Source organism: Plectropomus leopardus, chromosome 4 (assembly GCF_008729295.1).
Source record: "Plectropomus leopardus isolate mb chromosome 4, YSFRI_Pleo_2.0, whole genome shotgun sequence".
Taxonomy (NCBI): Eukaryota; Metazoa; Chordata; class Actinopteri; order Perciformes; family Serranidae; genus Plectropomus; species Plectropomus leopardus.
The window spans coordinates 26,469,552-26,488,025 of record NC_056466.1 but is presented as its reverse complement, the minus strand read 5'-3'; the positions used below and the strand labels follow the sequence as shown (position 1 = coordinate 26,488,025).

At 36.1% G+C, this 18,474-nt stretch overlaps 2 protein-coding genes across 3 annotated transcripts; one reads left to right on the top strand and one right to left on the bottom strand.

The window, feature by feature from the left end:
- Positions 1-1,170: 1,170 nt before the first annotated feature.
- On the top strand, positions 1,171-11,733 carry LOC121941683 (C-type lectin domain family 4 member F-like). The gene is made up of 14 exons (XM_042484513.1): positions 1,171-1,303; positions 2,117-2,392; positions 2,615-2,683; positions 2,809-2,942; positions 3,088-3,188; positions 3,282-3,400; positions 6,897-6,965; positions 7,186-7,248; positions 7,636-7,698; positions 8,385-8,447; positions 9,450-9,512; positions 10,134-10,276; positions 10,392-10,492; positions 10,702-11,733. The coding sequence occupies exons 1-14, from the start codon at positions 1,171-1,173 to the stop codon at positions 10,847-10,849; spliced, it is 1,545 nt and encodes a 514-aa protein (XP_042340447.1). The 3' UTR covers positions 10,850-11,733.
- Positions 11,734-12,816: 1,083 nt separating this feature from the next.
- On the bottom strand, positions 12,817-16,118 carry LOC121942469 (CD209 antigen-like protein C). 2 transcript variants are annotated; one of them, XM_042485684.1, is made up of 6 exons: positions 16,023-16,118; positions 15,718-15,807; positions 15,050-15,142; positions 14,741-14,883; positions 14,232-14,332; positions 12,817-13,711 (listed from the first exon to the last, which is right to left on the bottom strand). In XM_042485684.1, the coding sequence occupies exons 1-6, from the start codon at positions 16,063-16,065 to the stop codon at positions 13,564-13,566; spliced, it is 618 nt and encodes a 205-aa protein (XP_042341618.1). In that variant the 5' UTR covers positions 16,066-16,118; the 3' UTR covers positions 12,817-13,563. The 2 variants fall into 2 exon arrangements, with proteins under 2 accessions (XP_042341618.1, XP_042341619.1); XM_042485685.1 differs by lacking the exon at positions 14,232-14,332 and having other exon boundaries at positions 13,596-13,711.
- Positions 16,119-18,474: the final 2,356 nt, after the last annotated feature.

Sequence of the window (18,474 nt, the reverse complement as noted above, 5' to 3'; positions counted from 1 at the left end):
CAGGGACCTGGTTTTCTCCAGACAGCTGAGACAAAGTCTGGCATTCAAAACTGATTATAATGGGCTTTATGTAAATTTTATGTTGGCAGCCAAAATCCACCTGCAACCTATGGTCGACTGCGTAACAAATTATTTCTGTGATGATATGGTAGCATCCCAGAAGAAGCTGCTCCAAATCAGACGTGAGAATTCATACTGAAAAGATGTATGTTTGCCAAATATTCAAACTTTTTTTGTGACATTATGACTTAATATTCAAAATGACATATTATACAGTAGCCCTGCATGTTGTCATAAAAACTGTACAAGGATGGTGATTTTAACAAAAAATGTCAAAGGGAGAAAAACAAAGTAAGAAAATAACATGTAAAATAGAAGAAGGCTGTTTTGTTTATTATTATTATTATTATTATTATTATTTAATAAACTGGGAGGATTTATGAGAGTGACCACAGATTCTGTAGATATGATGGACCACCACAAAAGCAGGGTCACCTCTGGACTTGAAAAGTGAACAGGGAACAGATAAAAGGCCCTGATCAGATGACCGGAGAAGACGACCCAGGGCTCATTAATTCTATTATGTATACAGGGGCCAGACTTTGTAGGGCGTTATATGGGATTAATAAAATTTTAAAATTTATTCTGTGTTTAACTGGAAGCCTATAAAGGGAGGTAAGAACTTGGGTGATAAGTGGCCGAGGACCAGTATGTGGTAACAATAACAGAGATATAACATTGGATTGCTGAAGTGGTGGAGGTTAAACTTCATATAAACTTTAAAGGCTGTTGTTTATTGTGTTGAATTGATTTGATTTCGTTGTGTTGCTTGTTTGTTTTTTGGGGTGAAATCAGACAGCTTGAGTCACTAAAAAAATGCCGGAAATGGTAAAGCAGAGGAGAGTTTGCCTCTCGGACGGATAATAACATTTCAGGTACCCAAGGATCTGCACAGATTACAACTGGAGCAGCAGTCCAAGCTTTTAGTATGAGATGGGAAAAAAAAGACAACTTTATGAAAAAAAGAGGAAGAAAAGACTGTGATAATGTTGTTGCGTAAGCAGAAGGAAACTTAAAAGAAGAATCAGATCAGAGACCAGCATCATTCAAAGAAAACACTTTGACCAACACCTTCATCACTCTCCAGTGCAAGTCCAGTCCAGTCCAAACATGGAGATGGTTTTCCATGAAGAGGAACCCGAGATCTTAATGATAACTGAGAACCTCCATGATGCCTCAGCCGAGAAACCTGATTCAAAGAGTCGCTTTGTTGAAGACAGTGAAGTGTCTGCTGCTGTTCCAGGTGAGACAGAAATCCTGCAGTTTGACAATGTTGAGGTTCACTTTTAAAAAGCAATACAAGCAACACTTTTAACTTCAATGTTAATCTTCTCTTTTACATCAGACTTAAATTTTATGTCATGCAAGCGACATATTGTTTGCATTTCATAGTTATTTGTTTTCTGAGTTTTGGGTGGTCAGCACTTGTTGTTTTGGATGGAGCACTGTAATTTCCATGTCTTTATGATTGAATATATTAAACCTTTGAAAATTTAATTTGTGAATTTTGTTTACTTGGAATTACTCTGCAAAAGAATACTTGCAAAAGAAAATAAAAATGCTGCAATATGCAACAAAACTCTTATTGTAGCATTTTGATTCCATTTCAGTGACATATAATGCGAGGTACCACCTTGTCTAATGACAAACAATGTGTTACTCTAGTGAGACATTTGTTATCAGTGCTTGTGTACAAAACAGTTGAGATTTGTGTGTTTTGGTTGCATTTGTGATGTCACTGTTGAACTTAGCAGCAGTGCTGCATGTTAGTAAAGAGAACTGAGTGGGTAATTTTTTTAATGAACTTACTACAGACAATAGACTTAAAGCAATATGATTATAGCAGATACATGAGTAAAGTGGTCTGCAGTACTATAATTTTTTGGACAATTCTTAGACTAAGGTTATGGTTTTGTCTCCAGGGAAATATTTCAAGTCATTGTAATGTCTGATTGTGTTGTGTATGTGTGTGTGTGTGTGTGCGCGCTTTGGACTTTGTATCCCAAAAGCTTCTCTCAACATTTAACTGTGTGACAATATTTCATTTCACCTTCAGGTACTGAAGAGGTGGGGAACAGCTGCTGCAGAGATACAGCGGTGTTTCTGCTGTGTCTAATCTCCCTGTCTGGACTCATACTCTCTGTTTCCAGCATTTCTTTGTTTTTTTACATGTCAAAGACAGTTGCAAGACGTAACTCTGAGAACAACCTGATGAGACAGAGAGACCAGTCAGACACCAGCTACAATAACCTGACTAACGAGAATGAGCAGTTGCAAAAAAAAATTAAAGCCTTGACCATAGACAGAAATGATCTTCAGAGAAAGCTTGAAGGTAAGCTGTACAGCAGCTGCCATACAATGTGGCGATGCAGCCGATTAACAGTAAAGTAGTAGAGAGGATGAGATACAAAGACAAATTTTATCAAAATCACTAGTGATCACTGTAAACTTGCAAAAAAAGCTAATGGTATTGTATTCCGTGAAGTAGTGAAACAAATGCCATGTGATTTATAGATTAATATAACAAAAAAATGGGAATTATGTTTTTTTTTAGACATTGAGGCTAGTTACAAAAACCTGACAGAGGAGAGCGAGAAACTGAGGAGGAATTTGGACGGCTTCTGTAAGTATGATGACGAAATTATTTTCTAAAATGAAACAAAAGCAAAGGTAGAGTTTTAGAAAACACCTTGACTCTTTGTTAATTCTTGTTTTGAGATATTCATGATCTTTCTTTGTTTCACCAAGCCTCAGAAGGATGGGTGTATTTCAGAGGTAGTTTCTATAATATTTCTTCTGCTGAGAAAACCTGGCAAGACAGCAGACAAGACTGTCTTCAAAAAGGTGCAGACCTGGTGATTATCAACAGCAAAGAAGAACAGGTGTGTGTGTGTGTGTGTGTGTGTGCGTGCGCGCATGTGTGTGTGCACATGTGTGTGTCTGTGTGCGCGCGCATGTGTGTGTGTGTGTGTGCTGCGTTAAATTTCTGTTATGTTGTTTATAGTCTGCACCTTTCTTTTAAACAAGGATTTCACAAGAAAGTTTGAGAAGTACATGTGGATTGGTCTGACTGACTCAGAGACGGAGGGGGTGTGGAAGTGGGTGGATGGGACTCCACTGATTGAGAGGTTCACACTTTTTAAATGATAATTTAATGAGCACTTTGTGCTTCATGGGTGGTGTTCTCTGATAAAAACTTAGTTGTGTTTGTTTTCATTTAGCTACTGGCATTCTGAGGAGCCGAACAATAAGGAAAACGAAGACTGTGCTGAAACCAAGTACCATACTGACGAAAAAAACTGGAATGATGGAGTCTGTTCCCTGTCACATGTGTGGATGTGTGAGAAGAAAGTCCTACCATGACTCTGCATCCACGCCCACCAGACAGTACAGAACACTAGGGCTAATAAATGCTTTCTCAGTATCAGCTGAACACAGGATGAGATATAAGTGTTTTCCTATTGTTTTGGAATTTCATTGTGGACTACGGTTTGTACGAAGCAACATATGGTCATGTTGACACACTAATCATTTTCAGGTGTAAATAGGATTTTCATATTTAGAAACTGGTTATGACTGACCATGAATCATAAACATACATAGAGACAGATGCCCAAGTAGGTTCACTGCTCTTGTTACAAAGACTTATGAAAAATAGGTCATGCATGCTTTGATTTATTGCTAAACTAGTGATTGCTGTTTCCTCATTAGTTGAGATCATATACTGACTGAAATCTCGTGATGTCTACTTTCACTTCAGTCTGGTTAAATTACTGTAAAACCAGTCACCATGGACCAGTCGGTCAGAGGTAATCTGTTCTGATTACAGCTGTGGGAGAGGATCAGATCTTGATAATGGATTGTTAAAAAATGAAACAAGAGGTTGTAAAATTGGATTAGATCATATAGAAATTCATCATATGACTTTCCTCAGTTTGAGTATACACTGCACAATATTGATATCCAATAGCTTGTCTTTTGCTGTCTTTCCTACTACAATTACAACATGTTTCTAAAGTGAATTCTTTTAACTCTGTGTACATACATCTATTACTTGATTTCAAACTGACTGAGTAGACTACACAGTAGGGCGCAACAGCAGAGAAGGAAACATCAATAGACATGGGATATGAAACGCCCTAATTGCCTGTTCATGTAAATCTAAATGACAGATGTAACCAAGTCATAATGTGGGGGACACTGTTGTTAACATGACAGACACACTTGTATTGTTTTTCAGGAAAAACATTGCCTGTTTTTGAAAGCCCACCAACTCACCTCCAACTCTACCAGCTATAACTTCTTTTGTGTTTTAATAGTAGATATTATTTTGTGTTTTAAGTTGTGACTATTATTATAAAAATGCTAATAGATCATGAATGAGCTAATAAACATTTTCAAGTTCTCAATGCAATAATTTCATGGTTGTGGGGTTGTCTTTCAGCTATAACAATTGTGTTATAAATGACAAGTCATTATTCCAGGGTTCCTTATGGTGGTGCTGGAGGCCAGAGCAATGCCATTTACAGAAACTGTATCATCCAGAGATTCGGAGGTGTTTGGAGACAAGTAAAATAACTTTAGTAGTGACTGAATTTAGCAACGAAATTGCAGGTCTTCCAGGTTTAATGTCCTTAAGACATGCCTAAAGTTTAGTGGACTGAACTAGTTTCTTCTGGCTCGATTGATAGATACAGTTATGAATCATCTGCATAGCAGCTGAAGTTCGCAGTGATGAAGTTGCCTAAGGGAAGCATAAAGTGAATAAAGTTGGTCCATGCACAGAACCTTGTTGAACTGTGTGACCTAACTGAGATTGATCTGATAAAAAGGACTTAAACTTGATTCATACAGCTCCTTTAAGGCCAGTTAAATGCTCTAGTCATTGTAATAGGATGTGATATTCAGATGTATCAAAAGCAGCACTTAGATCTAACAAGTCGAGAGACTATCCATTGCAGGTGTTACTCTTAACATTTATTGCCAAATAACTGTCCTCTACATGAAAAGTTCTTCCCACACTTTAGGTGGAAGTATATTTTGGTACCTTAACTGTTATAGTGACCACATCCTCTGTCTTTGCTGAGCTTGTATCTGAACTGTCCGTTAGGTTCGCATAATATTTATGTGTTTAAACTAGTTTAACTTTTGCAACAATAATACCAAAAACTAAGAAGAGTGTAGTAGTGTTGTATTTAAAGAAAAAGTAAGATATGAGGTCTCTTATTGATAGTGTTCTTATTGGAATACATGTACAGATCTGCTCTGCAGGCATTCCTGGGTGAGGCATAGTGATACTTGTTTTGCTGAATTTAGGGTGTTAAATCTTAAAAGAAAAAACATGTCAGTGTCAATTTGCAAGCCTCTAAATGATAAAGATCTAATCTCTATATGATAAAGTTGCTTCATTTCTTCAAGGAAGGAAAGACATGAACTTTAAAATGAGGAACAAAGGCGGTCTTCATTTTTAGTGACGTATAAAAGAAGAAGCAGATCACAGAAACTACAAGTAAAAATTTGATCTCACTCCTGAGGGTAAAATATGGCTGTCTACAAAGATGAATCTGAGATCACAATGGAGACCGGAAACCTCACTGATGCTCACTCTGCCTTTAGGAGTTACACTGGTGAAGACAGAACTGCAGTGTCTGGTGAGACTGACTTGAAGAAGTACATCCAAAGAATCTGCATAATTTTTTTCAGTCATTTTTTTTAGTATGGATGTGATGTGTACAGTTGACACTTAAATCTCTTCAATTTCGAACGGCAGCAACAGCTGATTGTCAGGGGTTGAATGAAAGGGAAAACACATCCAAAATATTGATGAATCACCGCACTCTGTGTGTGTGTGTGTGTGTGTTTGTGTGTGTGTGTGTGTGTGTGTGTGTGTGTGTTTTCTGCACACAGGAGGAAAATTGTACAGATGCGTTGCTGTAAGCTTTTGTCTTCTGTGTGTGCTACAAGTTTCTCTAAACACTTCCCTCCGTCTTGCTTTCTGTAAGTTGTATTAAATTAAATATTATACTACAGATGTTGCCATTTTCTTTGTGATACCATGGCTGTCTGGTTTGTAGCTGTATAAGAGAATAAATAATGTTTTCAGATATTCAACATCTAATAATACTGTAATCATGTAATATGGGAAATCTTGAGGTGAACTGTGTCTTCAGTTGTTGATATAATCTGATTCTGTTGCAAAATAATGTTAGCCTCAGGTCTTGATGCCTATTGTAAAAATCTGACTGAAGAGAGAGACAAGTTGAGAAGCATCAACTTTGGTAAGTATTGTGATCAAACTCCAACAATCCAGCACTGTGCATATAAAATACAAGTAATACAAGTATCACAAGTGTTACCTGTCATATAAAAAAAAAAAATATAAATCTCCTTCCAAAAGGACTGATTTTATTATGCACTATTATGAATTAAACCTGTGTAATATTATGGGACATCTAACTCCAAAATCATGGGTGTGCAGATGCTGCTACAACAGCCTCCAGGGAAATTTGGAATCTGAGATTTGCTCCAATTTAGCTACAAGACTGACTAAGTGAATACTGGAATTACTGTTACTGCATTGTCTATTTCTCACTTCAAATGTTCTCAGAAAGCTTGTGTAATGTACCATTTATCTGTAAAATGAAAAAAGTAAAAGTACGCTAAAATATGTTTCTGAAAATTTCAGCAGATATAACAAGATGTTGTTTTTACAACTGTTGCTTTGATGACTAATAGTCATTAATAGATTAGTGTAATGTGGAAATTCTGTTTGAAATGAAACTGTCTGTTTAGTTGGGAACATTCCTTTGCAAGTGAAAAGCTAACGTGTCAACTAGGTATCGAGGAGAGTTGTAAAAACCTGACCGAAGACGGAGAAGACTTGAGGAAGAAGCTGAGTAACTTTGGTGAGTATCTACATAATTACAGAAGTACTAGTGGTGAGCGTACAGTCACAAACCTCCAGTTCATTTCCGTAGAGAGTGGTTTGTGTTGACAAATATGAAACAAATTGTATTTGTCACTGAAATATCAATGGGACATGGAAATTCTGCCATTAAGTGATTTGTTGTGGAAATGCTCTGATGCTGTTGCAAATCATCGTAACCTCTTTACTCAAAATGGCAGCATCACAGCAGAGTTCCTGGGCCAGAGAGCGAGACGAGCTGAAGAGGAAGCTGGATGACTTAGGTAAGTGATGGACGAATGTCATATCAGACCTAAAGAATTTAATACAAAGTGAAAAACCAATATTGGCAAAATCTAAGCAGCTTAGTAGTTTTAATTTAATCATTTATTTAAACAGTGTCACTGAAAGGAAAATACACTAACTGTTACACACTGAGCAGTGACGCCACATTTACAAAACCAAATTGAAGTCTGTAGCTCAGAGGGCAGGGCAGGTTATCCACTGACTGAATTCCCAGGTCCTCTTGTCGATAAGTCAGTAAAACTGAGTAGTTTATGTTATCAAACATTAAACAAACTACCTGTTATTAAAACATTAATGGAATTTGGAAATACTGTGATTTTTTGTGATCATGCCCTGATTTTGTTGCAATTTACTCAAAATGGCAGGTACCCGGCAGAACACCCTCACTGGAGAGAGAAACGAGCTGAAGAGGAAGCTGAATGACTTTGGTGAGTATTAATCCAAAAAACCAAAGTTATAGACCAATACTAGCAAAGTCTGAGTGGCTCAGAAGTTTTTTTAATTTTTTTTAATTTAATCCCTGATTCAAACATGTGGTCTCATTGGTTAGAAAATAACACAGTTTTCCACAGTTAACAATTTACTAACACTAATGGGTGACCAGTCAAGTTGCCCTTACATTTTACATCCATGTCTGTGAAAACATGGATGTTTCACACACACAAGGCCACAGTGGCACTGATCTTTTGATCACCAAATCTAATCAATTCCTCGTCTAGTCCAAGTGAACATTAGTGCCAAATTTGAACTAACTTTCTCAAGATATTCTTGAGATATTGTGCTCACAATAATAGGGGAGATGGATGGATGGACAGATATACGGACAACCTGAAGAGATAATGCCTCCAGCCTTGACTATCCAGCAAGGAGGAATGAAAACAAATCCAAGTAACGGTTGCTGTGGGTCAGAGGGTCGAACAGGTCATCCACTGAGCACAGGGCTGGGGTTTGATTCCCAAGTCCTCTTATCCATAAGTCAGTATGACAGAGTAGTTTGTGTAATCAATCAAACCTTTCATTAAAACATCAATCGAATATGAAAATTCAGTTTAAAGTAATTTGTTGTGGACATGCTCAGATTCTGTTGCAAATCATTGTAACCTCTTAATGGCAGCATCACAGCAGAGATCCTGGGCCAGAGAGAGAGAGGAGCTAAAGAGGAAGCTGAGTGACTCTGGTAAGTGATGGACTAATCTCATACCAGACCTGATGAATTTCACACAAAGTGAATGTAAATGTAAATGACGTAAATATATCCAAGAGCAAAACCCTCAGGCCTCAGACCAGTCTCAATAACCTCTGTTTCCCAAAAGCACAATGTATGTTTATAAGTGTCTTTATAAAGCACCATGGATGCATTTTAATTCATTGTGAATGTATTCATAGGGCATTATAGTTGTGGTCACCATAAACCAATGTGACACCCTTATAGAGTATATGACATTGTAGTTTTTCATTCAATATTCATGTTAAATATTGAAGAAAAATTGACTCCAAGTCACAATTTTCAGCCTGTAGAATTTTGTTGTTTGTTTCTGTAGGAGAGAGTGGTTTGTGTTGACAAATATTTAACACACTATACTTCATTAAACTATTACTAGAATATGGAAATTCTGTTTTAAAGTCATTGTGGTAACACTTTCTATGAAGACCACATCTATAACACCTTATGAGGACATTTATGGTGATGCTTACTGATTCACTCTATCAGCAGTCACAAAACATTACAGATGTGACTTATGGATGCTTTTGACTTGTTATAAACTAGAAGTTGACTGATGGGGCATATAATGCATTATAAATACCTAAAATTATCTATAGACACATCAACAATCAACTGTAAGGATTCATAGTTTGATATTACAGTTCATACTGTATCATAACTTATCATTTAATGTGTTAAGTCAAGTGACATACATATTGATACATTTATAATCATACATGCTTCATCACAATTATTCATTGTTGGTGTTCAGTGTAGTATATATTCATGCATTTATAAGAATATATGCTCCATCATCAGTTATTAATACCCACCATACACAAGAATACTTTGAAAACACACTCTCTGTGTCAGAAGTCAAAGGGTTTTTAGGGTCACTATCTTATGCAGTTCTTTGTGGACATGCTCCGATTCCGTTGCATCATTTTATCGTAATCTCTTTACTCAAAATGGCAGCATCACAGCAGAGTTCCTTGACCAGAGAGAGAGACAAGCTTCAGAAGAAGGTGAATGACTTTGGTAAGTGTGAGTATGATTTATCTAATCCAAAGCAAAGATCTGTACTAGCAAAATCTGAATGGCTCAGTATTTGAATGCCTCCCCACCAAGGATAGCTATGGCCCAAGACATAATATTTTCAGGTTGTCCACCTGTCCCATTCTCGTGAATGTATCTAACATGTCAAAAACCGATCTGATGACATTTTGGTGGTCATAGGTCAAGGTCAGTGTGCCCTGGTTCATCCCATTCTTGTGATTGCAATAGCTCAAGAAAACTTTGAGGGAATTTTTTTCAAAATTGACACAAACGTGCACTTGGACTAGACAATGAACTAGTTCAATTTTGGTGGTCAGAGGTCTCTGTGATCACATAGGCTTGACAAAGAAGGGCTGTCAATTTAAGCTTTGTTCCTCTAAGAAATAATAGGGTAAATGTATGAGAAGATAATCCCTGTGAGCATAAACCTCAGGTTTCAAGCCATTCCATTGTTATTTTCTACTTTCAAGACAAGCTCACATTAACTTGTGACTAAAATTCCCAGTCCTAAATTTGCTGTGCACTCTCAAAGTAGTTTTACAATGTCCCTCTTCTTGTGTTTGTTGATTACTGAAATGTTTTGATTCTTTCTTCTGTCGACAGCTGTCTATTTGCCCCAAGGATGGGTGTTTTTTGGAGGCAGTTTGTATTTAACTTCCTCAATCAAGAAAACCTGGCAAGACAGCAGAGATGACTGTGTGCACAGAGGTGCAAAACTGATGATTATCAACAGCTATGAGGAACAGGTGTGTGTGTGTGTGTGTGTGAATGTGAGTGTGGTTGCATGCATGTGTGTGCTTAAGTGTGTGTGACATTGGTTAAATATTATGTGATAACTTTATGTTTCACTTTAAAAACAAGGAATTTGCAAGAAAAAATAAAAAGACAATGTGGATTGGACTGAGTGACAGAGCCACAGAGGGGGTGTGGAGATGGGTGGATGAGACTCCACTGATAACAAGGTGCATACACTCTTTAATTCAGATTACATCAGAACATTACCTGAGTAGACCTTGGATTGTTAAGAAATGATCATATCAATGATAACAACACATGATATACCCATAACTGTTGTTTTGACTTTAACTCGGCCACATTCTGCATACTGCTGTTTATTAAATGATTGTTGGTTTGTGTTCTTTGTTAAAAGCGTATTTGTTTTTCATTTCAGCTTTTGGGGCAAAGGGGAACCCAATAATTATGAAGGTAGAAACGAAGACTGTGTGGCAGTAAACTACCATGGTGACACAAACAACTGGAATGATTTAGAATGTGGAAGTGAAAACTTCTGGATCTGCGAATTGAAAATGGATCTATGAGTCTGGGCATAACCAAACTCTAACCCAGCGTTGTTACGTCATTTAACAGATTTATTTACCACTGGGATTTCTTTTATTTTTTTTTATTTTTTCAATTTAAAGGCACAAACAATGACATCCTGCTAATATGGTATCAAATCAGAATATGATTCTTTGTGTTGTTCTAGGGGCAAGTATAAACAACATATTTTGTCCTCTCAGTTTAAGTGACATGTTGTTCCTTTCAGTGCAAAATTTTAAGGGTTACAGATATTTTAATGTGTCTTTATATGTTTCTTTGGTTGCTATTGTGTCCAGACAGAATCCTAGAGCCCCCTTTGTTTTTTTATGGTGATGTACACTTTTCATTTCGTTGGGTCTAAATACTGTTAAGTTTACTACTTAACTTTGGACTAGTTTGTTTTGTTGCGTTTGTTGCTTTAAAAGCACCATGGAAATAAATGTATAATATTGTTGTTTTTTTTTTACCTTGATATTGTTCTTGTCACTTTATGAACATAAATATTAGCTCCCAGTGTAAGAAAAGCAGCTTCTACTAACCTTGGCGTTCTCTGAATTCAGAATAACCCGGTTAAAGATTCTTGTTTAATCAGTCAGATAATAAAAAATAAAAGAAGCACTCGTGGGTTTCATTTTGTAGACACACTGTATGTCATTGATGAACAATATGAATGATGACTTTCTTTGGAGAAATGTTGGTTATTACCTTTAAAGTACACACAGTGGCCCATTTGTGTTTTCCTATTTCTGCTGTTCTACCACTGCCTCGATCAGTGTGTAAGGTAAAGCTGTACATGTGGGTGTTATGTGAGTTTTTTAAGGTGTCTTTAAATAAATGTTGCTACGGCTGCCGTCCACAGCAGTACGTTGCATGGCACAGCCTGAAGCGACTTTCAGACTTGTCAAAACTGTGACTCTGAATGATTCTGTCAGTGTGGACTACCACATTATTGTTTGAAAGCTTCCCCTCTTTTTTTAAGTAGTTGATTGACTATGAATATTTTAGACAAACTTTTCTGGCATGTGTAACAAGCATCACAGTACACTGGGACAGTTGTTATGGTGGAGTGACTGTATGTAAATCCATTTTGCAACCTGTGCATAGTTCAGTAAACCACTTAAATACACCAATTTAGTAGTTCATACTTTGAAGCTTATAATATAGCAAACTGGCTATTTCAGGGTAAATGGTTTTTGACAAATACCCCTGGTTTTCCCTTATTTTGTCTTGGACCTCTTAAAATTAAGTGGGCAAAGAAAAATATAGCCAAATGTAAACTAAGAGCATAGTTTTCATTATTCATATTTTATGATTCTTTCAAATGCTTGTAAAAAAAAAAAAACAGCCATGGTGTGAAAAAAAAAAATTTCTTTCTTTCTTTGGTAATATTGTAAAATGCAGCACTGACACATTTTTTTGAGGCAAAAATATAAATCTGGCTGCACAGCAGTTCACATGTGCAGATGGTCCCCACAGCATGTAGACAGTCCTATTTAAATGTAAATCAAGTTCTGGCATTTTCATGAAATGGAATTAATCTATTCCTAAGATCACAGTGCGTTACGTTTTATTGTATATCAAACGGTCAGTATAGCAATCATAGATTTACCAAAACCTCTCCTGACACGTATGCAACACTGTTTAGCTTTTATGGGATTTATGGAAGGTTAAGTGATAACACAGAGTAAATGCAACTGTACTTTAATATGATTTAATTAATTTAAAGACATGATGCTGTATGAAATGATTGTAGAGTTGTTATTAGTCTGACTAACATGCTAGTGGGGATAAATAATTTGACAATTACAATATAATTAGTATATTCAGTGATGATAATGATGACAACTGACCATATCATTTATTTAGAAATGACAGAAAGTATATTTATTACTGATGTTACATGGTTTTTAACAAAAGCCATATTTTGACTTGAAAGCACAGGTGTAATGAACACTAATTTCTCTGTTCTACTCAATTGTCCTAAAATCATGACATTCACTGCTTTACACAGAGATCATACTGTAGGGCTGCAGAAAAGTCCTCCCTTTATACCACCGCTGCATTTTTACACAAAAAACCAAATGATCATTTTGTTCCACTGTGTGATTATCATGGCATCCTGCTATCAAAAAAGGCATGACGAGTGTGACGTTTAACACGAGTGTCTGCTTCTAGCATGATATATAACATAGCGTCGGCAGCACTTTCTTAACAATAACAAAGGCATTACATGTCAATCGCAATCATTTGCTGATCTCGTCCTCTGCCCGGAAGGTAAGGAGCTGCTTGAACTTTTTGTTTTCCCTGTAGACAGACATTTACAGCTTCTGTTCTTTTTCTTGGAATTAATTTTTTGAATTTCCCATAGTTTATGTTTTAGACAGACCTCATTACAGCGCTGATACTACCTCCTGTCCTGGCTCAGAGGCCAGACCACTCTCCCACCTGTATGATCAGACGTTATATACAAAACGGCGCATAGGCATAACAGCATGAAATTTTTAATCTTAAGCAGGCAGTGTAAATGCAGTTATTGTTACAGTGAGCCAGCATGCACAATACCAGGAGCCTGAAACTAAAGCAGCTAAATGGAATTCAGCCATCACTATTTTTTATTATTCACACCCACACAAAGTTTGTGTCTATGCATGATGTTGAGCAACTTCCCCTGCAGCTTATCGACCACCAGCCTGAGACAGCTTTGAGTGCTGAGTTAAATAGGCACCTCCTTCTCACAGATCCAAAAGTTTTCCTTTGTACATGGCAAATCATTCCAGCCGTATTCCGAATCAAAGTGCTTTATTTCTCCACAGTCTTCATCATAGCCTTTATAGTTGTTTGGCTCCCCAGATTTCCAGTAGCTGAAACCAAACAACAATGATAATTTTAACAGTAAAAAAACAAAACAAACGAACATCTAGCCAACCCAAACCTCAATCCAACATTGTTATTGTTATAATAAAATTTGGAGTCTTCTCAGGTACCCTTAGTGTGTCAACACTGCAAAACTAATTTTACATTTCTGGGATGGTTTACACCAGCAGCATCAGAAAGGCCGAATATTACAGCAAATGATGCAGTGATGGGATTCTTAGCTTTAAAAAAAGAGGTTAAAAGCTGCACAGATCTTTCAACTACTTTGTTTGAAACACGTTGAAAGAACTAAGTGACTCATGGTTTCCATCCCCACAAAAACAGCACAGGATTTCTTCCTCACTCACTGGCCTGAGTGCCGCTCAGCAGCAGTGCATGTTGCTGCCGGCTGGTGGCAGGAGGATTAATGTAGACGACTAGGTTTCATCAGTAATATTACTGTAATATAGCAATAAATGAGCAAAAGAAATAAAATTAGTTAAACAGAAACAAGTGAACAATATGAACCTTGTGATCAGTTCAGTCCCGTCCACCCATCTCCATACACCCTCTGTCTCTGTGTCACTCATTCCAATCCATGTGAGCTGTTTGAATTTTCGCGCAAAGTCCTTGTTTACAGTGAGAGAAAGAAACATATAGAAACACAACATACAGAAGAGGAACTAACTGTCACAATAACGTACAGGATAATGTCATTTCATGTGGAGTATTTGATTAATTAATTGTGTTTATTTTTGACTTGTTGCAGCTGTCCCCAGCATGTCAATGTAACTGTATTTAAATCATTTTTGCAACTTGTGAATTAAACCACTTAAATACAGTAAGTAACTGACACTGAAGATGATAATATAGGAAATCTGCTATTTCAGGGTAAATGTTTTTTTTATTTATTTGGGAAATTTTAAAATGTGTTACAGCTGTCCCTGGTTTCCCCTGTTTTGTGGCGCACCTCTAATAATTGAGAGAGCAAAGAAAATTAAGACAAAAATTTTAATAAAGAGCTCTGGCTTACGCACCTGTTCTTCCTTGTTGTTGATGATTATCAGGTCTGCGCCTCTTTGCAGGCAGTCGTCTCTGCTGTCTTGCCAGGACTTTTTCAGTGAAGAAATGTAATAGAAACTGTGGTGGAAATAAACCCATCCTTGTCTGGAGTAACTATCTGTAGAGGATAACAAAATAACAAAACAACTTTCAAATCTCAGTAAAAAAAAAAAACAACAAAAAAAAACATATAGTTCTGAAAGGATGTAATTAAACATTTTTATGATGTTGCTGCATATGTTTTTATTTCCATGTCATGGAGGATGTTTTGTCTTCATACTCACCAAAGATATTCAGCTTCTTCTTCAAATCATCTCCTTCTTTAGTCAGATTTTTGATTATGGCCTCAAAATCTGGTATCCTCTCATCAGAACTACCTGTAAGAGCAGAGACAATCTGGTGCTTCTGTTGTTGAGCCTCAGACTCCCACCATAGACATTTTTGTCTTTTTTTGAGAGGGACAAAAGATCTTAACTGGGGGATAGCAGGTCAACAGTATATGCCACATAAAACACTGGTAACCTGAAGATGAATTTGAAATGTAGCGTGGAAATGTGTCAAGTTTTTCCAATTACAAATATGTGGTACAAACTGTGTTTTGGATAGGTTGGCTTTTCAAATATTTAAAGTTTTAAGTGTATAAGGGCTAAGAGCATTACAATTTTATTTTTTTTTAAGTTTTTTTAGTTTAGTTTGTATCTTATAAGTTGTTGCAGCAATGTTTGAGTTGATATAATTTGTTGAACAGTTTGCTGCTCAACTTAAGCATTTTAACCACTTGAGAAGTGATTTATCTAAAAAAAAGAAAAAAAAGAGTCTTCATCATCCATCAATCTGTATATATTTAGAAAACACTTGTGTCATATGATTATCTTAATGAGTTTGTGGTTCCAATCTCGGGTCTTATAATAATTGCAGGATGAAATTAGAGAGAAAATGTAAGGTAACTCACAGAGAGCAAGACGTAGAGAGATGTTGCAAGTAGCCTGTAGGATACATAGGAGTCCAAAGCCCACAAAAATGAATCTGTAGAGTCTGTCCTCTGTGTGCAGAAATCAAACACATACATGCAAAATCACCATTATCATTATTAGGCAGCCAGGCACTGTGTTCTTTGAGCTGTTTTTATTTCACCTCTCACACATTGTCACTTCATAAAACAGACTGAAAAATTTACTTCATACGTAGTTTGTTGTGTAATTATTTCTGAATAAAAATCTCTTTCTGATTCTGACAAAAATACTTAAAGTTACTTACTTCTAAATGAAGCAACAGGCTGGTTTTCATAGTTCAAAGTCATCTTAGCCTCGTCATTGAAGATAAACCTATGTCAAAATATTTGATCCAACAAAATAACACTTGTGTTTTCTGAGAACTGCACTTATCTTTAAGCTGCTTCCTCTTTTTTCTCTCTGTAAGTGGTTACCACAGCACAGAGTTCTTATCTGCCTGGCATTGCGCAACTTGTTAAGAAAAACTCTCAAGGTCATCAGGAAGCACACATATTCAGAATTTGTAGGTGCTTTTTAACGACAGTCAACACAAAAACAGCTTTTTTCATCGGTTTATATGAACATACAAAAACACTTGAAGACCTTTCCAGCATGGAAAAAAAGTTACATGAATGAATGAAGGGGGGGGGGGGGGGGTAATTAAAGAAATAATAACAATTAGGGTAAAGAATATAGTAGAAAGGCAAACGAAAAAACACATTCTGTAAACAAGGATATTGGATGTAAACCTACACATGGAGACAAAGGGAGGTTGCTAATTACAGTACTATGTGTGTCTGATATTTATTCACACAAAGTCAGGTCTGACATATAAAACATATACTATCCATTTTGTCTAGTTCTCATTATGTTACAAGAATTTCAGTGAGCTTCTTTTAATTAGATTTAATTAATTTGTACATTTTATACCGTACTTAAAATTAGTATTCTTCTGGTGAAAACCTGTAAGCACCGAATCAGAGTTTCAATAATATTTAACAGCCTCAGACATTAAAATAGTGCAACTAGCACTTTAAGTGCAGCTTAGTAGTAGTATTTAGTATTATGGCAAAGCTGCACATAAGGCAACTAATTTCCACAGACAGAAACAGATAAGCTTTCACAAGCACATACTTTAATAATCAGCGTTTCCGTTGCTGTCTTGAGAGTTCGGTAGCTGAGTATTAAAGCCACTGTGTTTTCATAAATTCACATAACTAATTTTAATTCCACGTTGTTGTTGTTGTTGTTGTTGTTGTTGTTGTTGTTGTTGTTGTTATTTTAATTCCAGCTGTTTTAATTATCATAGAATGTTGTGCTAAATTATCATCGTATATCCCAGCCATCTTCGACCTGCCATAAAAACCTTGTCTTCATGTGTTAGCTGAATGGATTAGCCTGTCTATATTTCTACTGTCCATATTTCAAGGTAAAGTCACCTAAAATAACATTATAACACATTCATAATTTTATCAAATGGTAGTATTGTTTAATAGCTTTTTTTGTTAAATACATAATAACTTATACATTTTTAAAAAGGCTTACTGTTAAGGATGACCATGACTATATCCATGATAAATTTCATCTGATTTTAGTGTACACTGTAGAGGGTTTTTTTTTTTTTTTTTTTATAAATTTACAGGGAATGCCAGGTCAAATGACATAAGAGTATTCATAATTTCTTTGGATTAATTTATCATAATGCCCCTTCAATTTCATAAGGTGGGGGACAATGACAACAGTGTGATGCAGATAAGGTTTCTTGTTACATTCTGTTGAATATAAGTTGCTTTAAATCAACGGATTATGCTGTCAATTTTGAATATGGTTATACTGTAAATCATGTGTGTGTATGGTGTTTTCAAGTATTGTTTCAGGTGACCCTTTTTAACTTTGTGCACCAGCCATTCTAAAGCTACATATAAAAAAAATAAGTGCATGGTCTTTGAATATTGGTTTAATAACAGCATTCTGCTTGTCAAACAGCTATTTGATATTTTGCCATTTTTGGACTTTTGTATTAATATGATGATTTTAAAGAAAGGTATAGTATTCCTATCTCCCAACATGAGCATAGCTGTCAACTGACATTACATCCTTATCACACTGCTACTTAAATATTTACGACAATATCACTTGAGCCAGATACAGTATTACTGTGGATGGAATTTCCATATTTGACCCAAACAATTTGATTGATTGTGATTATTTGCTTATCATTTTACATTTAGAAAATAAAATTGAGGTCGCTCTCATATGCCTCTTTCAGAAATTCAGATCTAAGTACATATCTTAAGACAACATCAAGCTTAAAAATATCTATTAAAAAACGAACTCAAACTAATAAGGACGAACTTTTCAAAATTATTGCGAGATCTCGCAAAAGTTCGTCCTTATTTGTTTTTTTCACCCATCAATTTTTTTTCTCCCCCATGTCCCTTAAGGGGCTCAGTAAGTTGTAAGATTTGCATTTAGTAATAGTTTGAGTTCGTTTTTTAATAGATATTTTTAAGCTTTATTGCACAACTAATTTCATTTTATTTTGTTTTTAATGTATTTTACTCTGCGGGCTTTGAACCTACTTACCTCTTATTATTTTCCTTTTGAAACCTTTATTATTGCCCACTGAATGTACTGATTTTAAAATGTATATGTGTACTGTATTTATGTACAGTCCATGTGTTAGACGCAGTGACCAGCAGAGGGCGGTACGCAGC